The 12,173-nt window shown below is 41.7% G+C and overlaps 1 protein-coding gene across 1 annotated transcript; it reads left to right on the top strand.

Annotated features, from left to right (window-relative positions):
- Positions 1-616: 616 nt before the first annotated feature.
- On the top strand, positions 617-6,912 carry LOC103277824 (uncharacterized). Its single transcript, XM_008104365.3, has 2 exons — positions 617-1,253; positions 5,360-6,912. Exons 1-2 carry the CDS (start codon positions 932-934, stop codon positions 5,935-5,937), a joined length of 900 nt encoding a protein of 299 aa, XP_008102572.2. The 5' UTR covers positions 617-931; the 3' UTR covers positions 5,938-6,912.
- Positions 6,913-12,173: the final 5,261 nt, after the last annotated feature.

The raw sequence follows: 12,173 nt of genomic DNA, 5'->3' as shown, positions 1-12,173 counted from the left end.
TATGGCAAGCTTCCTAAGAGGCTGTGAGGTATATCAGAAACTAGGTCAGTGAGGTTTATATATCTGTGGAAGGTCCAGGGTAGGAGTAAGAGCTCTTGTCTGTTGGAGGCAAGTGTGAATGTTGCAATTCATCACCTTGATTAACACCTTGCAGCTTTAATGCTTGGCTGATTCCTGCCTGGGAGAATCCTTTGTTGGGAGGTATTAGGTGGCCCTGATTGTTTCATGTCTGGAATTCCCCTGTTTTCAGAGTGTTGTTCTTTATTTACTGCCCTGATTTTAGTTTTTTTTTAATACTAGTAGCCAGATTTTGTTCATTTTCATGGTTCCAGACATGAAGCAATGAGGAACGGGGCGCTGCGACAGAACGGCCACCGTTTCGCCTGCCAGTCGGCACACCATCAATAGGGCAGTAGGGCAGGCCTGGGCAAACTTGGGCCTTTTAGGTGTTTTGGACTTCAACTCCCGCCATCCCTAACAGCCTCAGGCCCCTTCCTTTCCCCCCTCAGCCGCTTAAGCGAGGAGTAGGAGACCCTTGAGCGGCTGAGGGGGGAAAGGAAGGGGCCTGAGGCTGTTAGGGATGGCGGGAGCTGAAGTCCAAAACACCTGGAGGGCCCAAGTTTGCCCAGGCCTGATCTAGGACAACTGAAAACTGGGCACTCACGTGATGCCGATGAGACCCGCATAAGGAGTTCCTGCTACGGAGGCCGAGAAGGCTCAGTTCCCCTCCCCGCGCATCCTAATCCTGGCCTCTTCTATAGCGAGATTCTCGCTAGGGAAGCGGGTCTCCAAGGCAACAGGTCTCCCAAGGCGGCGGCGAAGAGACCTCCTCCTTCGCTGTCTCTGTCTCTCTAGGCCCGTGGTTCCCATTAACCCTTAGAGACTCCCAGAAGCCCCCGACTGTGAGGAATCCAGGGGCCTCTTCTCCGCCATGGCGCTCGTCGGAGGACGCGGCCGCGAGGGCCCCAAGCCACCGGACCCGCCTGGAGGGGCCCCAAACGCGGCCTTTTTGAAAGCCCTGGAAGCCGTTGTCGCCGCTGGGAAGCGTGGCTTGCTTGGCCCCGCAGCCCTGGCCGCCGCGGAAAGGGTCCCGGAACTGAGCCCCCGGACCAGCAGCAGCGTCGAAGGCAACAGCCGAGGGGTTTCTCAGGAAGTCCCGGGCCCAGTTCCACTTAACGCACAGAAGAAGAAGAAGAAGAAACAACAACCCAGGGTTGCAATGGCTGTGAATGCACACCTTCCAGATGTGACAAGTAAGCCGCTGCCTCTGAGGCCTCTTCCACACAGCTGAATAAAATTCCACAGGTTCTGCTTTGAACTGGAATATATGGTAGTGTGAACTCATGGCCATATCAGACAGGTACTATATCCCAGGATCTGATCCCAGGTTTTCTGTTTATCCCAGATTATCTGACAGTGCAGACTCATATAATTCAGTTTAAAGCAAAAAACCTGGGATATTTTTTTTCCTGTCAGAAGCAACTGGAGAAACTGTAAGTCGCTTCTAGTGTGAGAGAATTGGCCCTCTTCAAGGATGTTTTTATCCTTGTGGGAGGAGTCTCTCATGTCCCTGCATTGGGAGCTGGAGCTGATAGAGGGAACTCATCCGTGCTCTCCCTGGGTTGGATTCGAATCGGCAACCTTCAGGTCAGCAACCCAGCCTTCGAGTCAGCAGTCCTGTCAGCACAAGGGTTTAACCCATTGCGCCACCTGTGGCTCCTACCTGGGATCAGATGCTGTGATATAGTGCCTGTCTGGAAGGACCCTCAGATAACCCAGGGCCCTTCCACACAGCCCTGTATCCCAGAATATCAAGGCAAAAAATCCCACATCTGCTTTGAACTGGAATATATGGCAGTGTGGACTCGGATAACCCAGTTCAAAGCAGATATTGTGGGATTTTCTGCTTTGATATTCTGGGATATAGGGCTGTGTGGAAGGGCTGAGCTGCTGAACTTGCTGGCTGAAAGGTTGGCGGTTCGAATCCAGATCCGGGAAGCAGGGCGAGCTCCCACTGTTAGCCCCAGCCTCTGCCAACCTAGCAGTTCAAAAACATGCAAATATGAGTAGATCAATAGGTACCACTCTGGCAGGAAGTTAATGGCGCTCCATGCAGTCATGTATATATTGGTATGCAGTTTTGCACTTAACTCTACGTTGTTAGAGATTGTGGGAGGAACTACAGACCATGTGACCCTGATTTTAGAATGTCCAGAGCGAGACTCCCCATTTTAGGATGTGTATGAATCAGAAGTCATTTGGAGTCTGAGTCAGTTTGAAGTCAATTTAGTTGGTTGACATCAGAGCAGGAGTATAGTCAATATGTTGCAGTGAAACGTTCAGTTGATATATGAGTCTGTTTGCAGCCGAGGTAAAGATGTATAGTACAGTATAGTACCGTTTGAAGTATTATTCAGTTAACATGAAACCAATATTACATGTACCTGTATGTTAAATACATGAAGTTTGTAAGTAAATAAAATAGGTTAACTTTTAACGAAGACTACTTCATTTTGGTCTCTTTGAAAGCATGATTCAAAACCATTATATTTTATGGGAGAGTAGATTTTTTTGGGCAACTGAAATAACACTTCAGAAAATCAACTATATATTGTGATTGGCATATCTTTGTTCCTAACAGTTCAGAGAGATAACCAGGGCTATCAGGGAAACAACTGAGAAGCCTAATTTTCCTTGCATGAATACCAGTGGATATATACCACTAAGGAGAAGTTTCACCTAAGTGAGTTTATAACTCTTCTCAGGAACGTCATACTTTACAAAAGGGTTATGATCTCTAACAAGGTCATGCCTTTCCAAAAGGTTGTGATTACTCCAAATAGTGTGAATACCAGTTAATCTCCAAAAGGGTCAGGCTTCCTAAAGGCTTTGAGGATTCCTGGTTTCCCAAAAATTTCTTCCTTGATATTCTGGGTTATATGGCTGTGTGGAAGAGCCCTATGACTCAAGCAGAAGTCTCTCCTGTTTTTATTTTGCATCAGCATTAAACCTTTAGGTCAAGCATGGGCAAACTTCAGCCCTCCCTTCAGGGACGTCAACTCCCACAATTTCTAACAGGTTGTCAAGAATTGTAGGAATTGGAAGTCCAAAATACCTGGAGGGAGGGCCGAAGTTTGCCCATGTTTGACGTAAATGGAAAAACAAAAGGGGCACCTCCCAGTCCACAGCTATTTAGTGCCACATATTTAGCAACCCTACCAAGTGTATATTTTAACTGCAATACAATGAGAGAAAATGTTGATGTTTCTTTCTTTGTTAGGTAGACACTTTGCCTTTGCACTGCACAGCAAATAAAATTGAAATATAATGAAATACCGTGTTATAGCAGGAAATGGAGAATATATTTTCAACATTTCCATATATTTGTATCAATATAAATAGATAATAAACACAAAACATGCATATATAGTAGAGTCTCACTTATCCAACACTCACTTATCCAATGTTCTGGATTATCCAACGCATTTTTGTAGTCAATGTTTTCAATATATCGTGATATTTTGGTGCTAAATTCGTAAATACAGTAATTACTACATAGCATTAATGTGTAATGAACTACTTTTTCTGTCAAACTTGTATAACATGATGTTTTGGTGCTTAATTTGTAAAATCATAACCTATTTTGATGTTTAATAGGTTTTTTCTTAATCTCTTCTTATTATCCAACATATTTGCTTATCCAACGTTCTGCCGGCCCGTTTATGTTGGATAAGTGAGACTCTACTGTACATGCAAAGAATGAGTGTGGCCTATTAAAACAACTGCAGCCTTATTTCCTGTAGTTAAAACATTTAATGATCCTTCACATAAGTCTCTCAAAAAGAAGGGACAGTATGATGCATTCTGCAGAACAAATATAAGTCTATTGGGTCAGTCTTTCCATAGATAGAATATTGCTTTTCCTAATCCCCAATAGGAGAAAGGCATAAGAGTAGACAACAGCAACAAGCAAAGGATCCCTGGGAAATCAAAAACAGCTATTCTTAGGAAGTTGCTTTCTCAAATTCATACAGCCATGTAGGGCCTATAGAGTTATGCAAATGAATGTAAGGGTGCTACTGATTCAGATACTCCTAAATGAAAAGAGTGCTGCAGGTTTTTACACTCAGATATTCCAGATTCTGAATAACATAAAGGTCTCACAAATTGCTGCTGAGAAGCCTGTTCCTAATCTGAGCCAGGATCAGTGTAGCATTACAGTCCAAAAATGCAAAGATGGGGTTGAGGATAAGTGCACAGCAGATAGAAGAGACATCAGTCTTTGTCATCAGATTGCTGGGTCAGGATGTGAGCAGACTGAAGAAGGCTCCTATCTCCCTGTGTTGCATATGAGGTTCAGAGTGGCAGGGATCCATGAGATGGTGGCCTGTGGTATCTCCTAACCAGGCCTGTAGCGAGGGGGCGGTTTTAGGGGTTCAACCCCCCCCCCCCCCGCGAAATTTTTCAGGTTATAAAAAAAACCTGGTTTACTCATGAATTTTAACTGGTTAGCCAAATTCCCATGCTAAGTCTATGAGACACAAAATATTAAGAGCCCCTCCAGGCACTATCTCAAGCAGATATTGACGGGTTTGTAGCGGGGAGGGGTGCGTGCTAGGGGTTAACCCCCCCCCCCCCCCGGAAATTTTCAAACCCCCCCCCCCCCCCGAAATTTTTTTCTGGCTATATTGGAACTAGCTTCCCTAAAGTTTTGTGAGAGTAAATAATTTCAATGACTTCAGGAAGGCCTTGGATGAATTTACAATGCATTTTTCCCCCAGCATGGCAAACATGGCTCATGTGTATGTATGCCGTCATGAATAGCAAGATGCTTATGGAAAGTGACTATTGAGTTGAAACCACATCAGAAATAACCACATTAAAAACTCAGTTGTTAATGTATATTGACTTAATATCTATCGTGTTGTATTTCTGTCAGACCCAGCAAATTCACACCCTTGGGTTGGTTCATTTGATCAACCCCTTGCTGGCCTCTTGCCAGGTAATCATGGAAGATTTTGGTGTGACTGAAAAAAACAGACATCCTTGTTTGTATCTCCTCCCCTCTACTTAATTTATATGGTGAGCCCATCTACACCATTTCTTCTGTCTTGATTCCTCAGTAGTTTTTCCGTGCTCTACTGAATCTGACAATCTTTCATCCTGATTCTTAATAGTATATACTGAATTCCTGAAACAACAGTAAATATTCTCTTTTGAGATTTTGTTGTTCAAAATTATTCAGTATATTGTTTTGTTTATGTTTTAATTCCAGCTCTGAAAAGCTTATATAAAGATGGTAAGCATATATAGATTTTGAACTGAAAGTGTTGGACTAACGTTATACTTTGCTTTTCAGGTCCTCAAAAGGAAATCTGGATATGTGGCAATTCTGTGGTCTTGGCATCAGAGAAAAGAGCTAAGAACAGTTTACATGGATTACAGTTGGGCATCCCAGCTTCAAGGGCACATGTGTATTGGCATGGCAGATTTGCAATGAAATGGGAGCATCTCTTGCTAGTTTTATGTGACATTTACCACAAGCGGCCTTCTCCTTCCGTTCTAATAATTCATCTTGGTGAAGATGATCTGTTGCCCAGTGACAACTTCTCACTTCTTATGTCCATGAAAAATGACCTGGACATCCTTAGAAAAGCATTCCCAGACACTGTTATAATTTGGTCTTCACTGCTGCCAAGATGCGGTTCCAAGAAACATGAAAAAACTGAACACATGGAAAAAGCTCTGAAAGAAATTAACACGAGAATGGCAGACTATTGTAATAAAATTGACGTGCACTTTTTGTCACATAGCTCTATTACCTCTGATAAAACTGGCTTGTTCTTGCCCAATCTTACTGCACTGTCTGATGCAGGAGCTGATATCTTCATAGAAGATGTGCAGACAGTATTACGTCTCTATGAACTATTTGGGTAGTGTTGAACGAGTTGCTGAAAAGACAGGATAACAATCATGTTGTTGCCCATATAAAGTTATAGGTAGGATGTCTATTTAATAGAAAGGCTACACTGTATTTTACATACACAGTTGGCAGGTGCATTCCTATAACCCGACAGTTATTTCAGCTTTATTGGTTGGTTAGTTTGATGGTTGATTTATTTTTGCTATAATGTTCCTGATTTTCTGTTTTTCTGTTATTGTTTATGTACTTACTATGTACTATGTATGTACTTGCATGTCATATTTTATATTTTAACAATGTTGATTGGGCATGTCCCCATGTAAGCCGCCCGAGTCCCTTCGGGGAGATGGAGTCGGGGTACAAAAATAAAGTTGTTGTTATTATTATTATTATTATTATTATTATTATTATTATTATTATTATTATTATTATTTCCTTGAATGAATCCTGTAATGGACAAATGAAATAAACTGGTCCATTCTACCATTATGAAGAATTTAAATGTATGCTCTAAAAGTGAATGAAACTTGGGAAGGTATTTGTAACACAAGATGGTTTAATGATCATAAATATAGTTGTCTATAGTAACTGGCCTTTAGTAACCTAGTAACTGCTTTCTGCTTCATTTGTCTGATAGACTTTAAAGAAAGATCAACTCCATGGTGTTTGACTAGTGATTATTAGGATCACTACAGGGATATGTGGAATACTTTTTTCACTTTTCATCATATCGTGTGTAAAGGTGTAAGACAGAAAACATGCATGGACATGCCCACCCTAAAATACTTAGCAATTTGATTATCAATGTCTGTATTCACTACTGTATCAAATAATTGTTTGGTAATCCTGGAGTTATCCAAGCAAGAATGAAAAATGGTACCAAAAAATGGTACCTGCTTGGGTACCTTAAAACTTTATTTTTTAAATTGAAGTTTAATGAAAATATTGCAGTGAAATTCTAATAAAATATTGGCTTTCTGTTAATGTAATTTTTGTCATCACAGTACATCCTCCGTGTCAAGTTAGTTCCTACAGCTAGTATGATCTGTTGTTGCTTCACATCGCCATAGGAACCTTGCTGCCATGGCCATATGTGAATAAGCTTCTTTTTCTTTTCTTTTTACAAATGCATACAAACAAATGCATACAAAACTAAGTAACAAATGTATACAAAACTAAGAAATGTTAATATTTATAATTCAGTAAAATGGTGATATAGGCTCCTGATTTCTACAGCTGCTCTGTAATATATATACAGTAGAGTCTCACTTATCCAACATAAACAGTCCGGCAGAACGTTGGATAAGTGAATATGTTGGATAATAAGGAGGGATTAAGGAAAAGCCTATTAAACATCAAATTAGGTTATGATTTTACAAATTAAGCACCAAAACATCATGTTATACAACAAATTTGACAAAAAGTAGTTCAATACGCAGTAATGCTATGTAGTATTTACGAATTTAGTACCAAAATATCACAATGTATTGAAAACATTGACTACAAAAATGCATTGGATAATCCAGAATGTTGGATAAGCGAGTGTTGGATAAGTGAGACTCTACTGTACTTGGTGTGTTCCACTCAGGCTGGGGTGAGATTTGCTCAGAATTGTATCCATAGAACTGGGTTTTCTGTTGTTGTTGTTGTTGTTGTTTTTTGCAGATGGGATATTAGATGCTAGAATCTTGTTGGTAACACATGCTTACAAAACCTGGGTTAAGCTCACATGCATACTTTTTTCACTGTTATGTAAGACACCCTCCCTAACAGTTTTCTTCTTTAAAATTGCACATGATATATTTTCCTACCCATACAGGGAAATTATATATCTGTTGTGGCAATAAAGACCATGTAGCAATAAAGGCCAGAACCTTCATTTTGCTTACCTGTTCCACTCCAAATCTTTTGGTTATGTAAAAGTGGCCTGAGTCCTCATTGGAGGAGAAATCAGATTGTTAGTTTCTAGAAGATCCTTCTGCCTTGTTCCTCAACACTCTGGTGTGAGACCAAAACCCTGCTTCCCTTTTGAAATATCTTTGCAGAGCAGATGTCCATGGCTAAGGTCCCACAATTTAACATTAAGGAGTCCTGAGGATCCAGAGAATTGAATCACATTTAGAGATGGGAAAGCCTGGACAAAAGTTAGAAAAAAATAGAAAAATCAGGGTTTTTTCCTAGTTTTTTCCCCCAAAGCTATTTTTCCAGGATTAATTGAAAAGTATGTAGAATATATTCTTTTCCAATGATAAAGAACCTATCTATTGCATGGTATTCAAACTGTATAACATGAAGATCTTAATTAAAGATTTCAGAGACTGTTTCTATATACTTTTTCCCAATTTTTCCAGTTTATTTCAAGCCTTCCCATCTCTAGCCACATTATACTCCAATTGCTATACCTATGCTTCCAGACCTTTGGAAATTCATGGCAAACCCTTGCCTTGATTCCTTCTACTTTGAGGAGGATTGAAAATCTATAGCAGATGCAAGAAGAATATGCTGTGCTTTTTGAACAATATTAGCTACATTTGATTATCATTGAAGTGGCACAATCCAGTTCTTCCAAGAAGACCCATACTTCTCTGGGAGATAAGGAGGGGTAAAAAGCAGCAGCATAGTCCATAACATTTATTTCACAGCAGCTGCCTTACTGTTGGAATAGCAGATTACTTTGCTTGTATGGGAGCCTACCAACAGTTCCTCCAAGACAAGTAGGTCCAAAGTTAAAGTGTAACTCATCCACCAAGAAATCAACTTACAATTCCAAGCTCCATTTCTGACTTCTCCCTTTGCAAGCAGTTACTGAATCCATTTACCTTTTTACAAGCAGGTGGCACTCTTTGACAGATTGCATGCTATCACCACCAATCCAAGAATTAATATTTCACAAGTTATAAGGTGGACATTTTTCCCTTCAAAAATGAGGTGCACCTTACATTTATGGGTTCATTGCAATCATTGTTTGTTTTTCTTGGCAGCCTTTAAAACCAAGAGCTAGCACTGATTATCTGCCAAATTGTTGCCTCCTAAAAGGAAAAAAAATGAGAGAAAATATAAACCTCTTTGGCCTAGTGTTGTCGACCGCGCTTTAGGGGATCGGGCCCTTAAGGAGAGTCCCGATCCGGTCCTGAGAGAACGGACCTTGGCGGAGCCAATAGGGAAATATGAGCCGCAATACAACCTGAAGCCGAAATGAAGAAGGTCTGCCAAAGTTGAAGGAAAATCCGCCAAGGAGTCTTTATTGAGCGATTCAGCTGAAAAGGACTCTAGTAGTGATCATTCAGTCTACTAGGGTACCACATAACCAAAATAAAGCCATATTTATACAAAGTTGTAGTCTGACAGCCCTTTGAATTTCCCGCCCCGCTCCCCCGCCCACCTGATCGCTGGTAGGCTAGAAGGTTGAACGAGGCGGGCTTTCGTTTCCCGCCCTGCTCTGTTGGCCCAATAGGGAGCTGCTTTTTGTCCCCACTCGAGCCAATCAGGGAGGAGAAGGCGGGAGTTATTGGAACAATGAAGTGACAGGGCAGGAAAGATCGGATTAATTCCTGCCCGGCCGATTTCTAAAGGGATTAATGACAGCAATCAAGGGTTCCTGTCACGTATACAGATTTTAGATATGCCTTGGGGTGTCAGGGGGGAAGTGGTGATGGGTGGTGATGAGCCATAATTGACAGGCTCCACAGGGCGCCTGCCTGAGGTGTCCTGGAATTTCCTTAGGATGAGATATGACAATGTTTGCCTTGGGGGCGAATCACCTTTAATTCGGCGACTCAAGCCTTATATTGTCCATGCAATCTGAATTAGATTGGGTTAAGCGGTGGCAGATTATCCTTTTGTTTTTGGGAAGGGAAGCCTGGGTCATAGGATCTGGGGTTCATGTTGGGGTCAAAATATTTCCCATTTGATTTCATGATTTGACAATTATATGAAATAAAATGAAAAATAAAATAAAGTTGGAATATAAACCCTGCTGGGAAAAATACATATTTTCCGGGGATCCCAAAGAGTACAAATACATATAGGCAGATAGATAGATTTCAAGGAAATAAGGGAGAATCCATAGAGGTGGGTTACATTACATAAAGGGGAATCATGAATGATATAAACAATTGAAAACATTTGATAAGAACGAAGTTCACAACATCTGGGGAACCCAATATGGAAATTCATAGAAGTGGAGTTCTAGCAGCATGATTTCACAATTCATGAAGTTAGCCCAACGATTAGAAATTCATACAACAGTGATTCATGAGGGTGTCCAGGTACATAGAATATGAAAATTCACGGATACATTAGGAAAAGAGTTCATCTGTGGTGGAAGGAATTCATAGAGATGGCATGGGGAAGAGGCACATGTGGGTTGCAGTCTTTGGAAGTATAAGATTTCATAAGTTCAGGGATAGGTCTGGGGAAGAGTGTTCTTCTCATTCATAAAATTATGAAGGTGTAAATGAAACGTGGAGGGCGCCCGTCCTGGCATCCTCCTGGCAGCTGTAGAGAGGGTAAAGGTCCTTGGAGAACTATGTCTCCCCAGCGGGAGAGCGATCCCCCCATCCCCAGTTCACAGAAAGGGACCAGGGATCTCCTAAAACCATCCCGCGGGTCGCGGGGAGAGGAAAGTCCGGGATAAGGCTGGAAGAGAGCAGTCTGGCTTGAAAGGAGCAGTCGGTTCCGTTTTGACAGTCAGCTGATGAGGTGCCGAGAACTGGACCGATTTTGGTTCCGCTGCTGGTCCTTGAGTCAGGAGCCTTAGGAAGGGTTAGTACTAAAAGAGGAGTGTGCTAGGGGTAATTTTGATAAAGATATGAGCCAATTTGTATCGCCCGCCGTATTAATCTATGGCGGAGGAGCCTCAGCCAGAGTTAAAGGGACGGACGGGTTAGATAGAGAGAGATTACGTGCAAAAGAAGGAGTCAGGGAAAGACACAAAATAACCAGATAGAGAGTGTTACTGTTAAAAATGAATGCTACTTTTATTGGGGGGATTTGTTACATAGTTCAGGGAAGGGGAAAGTGAATTAAAAAAAGATCTTTTAATAATAGTCTGTTGCGGTCCCGCTCCGTTCCTTTTGGTGATGGATCTGCGGAACTCTCCGCTGCGGGTTCAAATCAATTTGAAAGACGGGGTCACGGTCATCACTAGGAATGGTCAGACTTCCCAAAAAGTTGCTTGTGAGAATGGCAAAGACCCATGGACATTGTGGGGAGAAACCATGAGCTGGTCCCCATTCTCTTCAGGGAAGTATGTAGAAGCAATATTTCCCAGCAACAAGTCTTCAAAAGAAAGAAACAGGTCCCACTTCAGCCCCCCCCCCCAAAAAAAAGCTTTCCCACCAAGAGTGAGGAGGAGTGGGAGGAAGGCCCCCAGCCTCAAGCAGCTCTGCCACCTTCCCACCATTACCATTTTGTCCTCAGCCAAACAATTGTTTATTTTTGCTATGGGCTTATTGCTTCTGCTGCCTCCTCAACAGGTCCATAGACATAATAATATAGACTCATGTAAAGAGATGATTCGTGGGCCTCTTCACACTCCTTCCTCACCTCACATGAAAGGTTGCACTACAAAGCAGCACAGAAACAAACAAACAAAAATGGTATTGTGTATGCAGAGAATATTCTAAAAGATATTCTAAGAAAAGTATTATTTTTCCTAAAATGAAAGCCTGAAATCTGTATGCGCTTTCCAATCTATGACATCTTGGAATCAATAAAACACAGTGTAGTAAAGAATCCAACATCTCCCAACACAGTATCCTGCAGCAAGGTGGTTCCCAACCCATGGCCCACGGCCCAGTAATGGGCCACGAGAACAAAAATCTGGTCCGCTAACCTTCATTTATTTATTTTATTTTATTTCTGCTCCTTTCTGCAGAGCTCTAGATTATTAAATATGGTTTTCTGTGGGCAAGCAGATGGTGACGACTGGATAGCATGTGTTCTGTATCAGAAACTAGAGCTGATGTGGTCTATCCAATGCCATTTTCTGAATCGGCACCACAAATAACCAAACCAAATTTAAAGTTGACCAAAAACTGATTTGTAACCCTTTTGGTACCAATGTTTGAGCTTGGTCCCTGGTCAAAGTGGGCCCTGGTAAAAAAAAAGTTGGGAACCACTGCTGAAGCACAACTTTTCATAAACCTCACTAATCCCAAATCATGATTCTCAAATGTCCAGGCTAATGAACGTTTGTGTTCAGAAAAGGGATTATGTGTGACTGTCAAGGAAAGGAGGGGAAGTGGGG

Source organism: Anolis carolinensis, chromosome 2 (assembly GCF_035594765.1).
Source record: "Anolis carolinensis isolate JA03-04 chromosome 2, rAnoCar3.1.pri, whole genome shotgun sequence".
In the NCBI taxonomy this organism is placed as follows: Eukaryota; Metazoa; Chordata; class Lepidosauria; order Squamata; family Dactyloidae; genus Anolis; species Anolis carolinensis.
The sequence above is the reverse complement of the archived record's forward strand: the minus strand, read 5'-3'. Positions and strand labels throughout refer to the sequence as shown.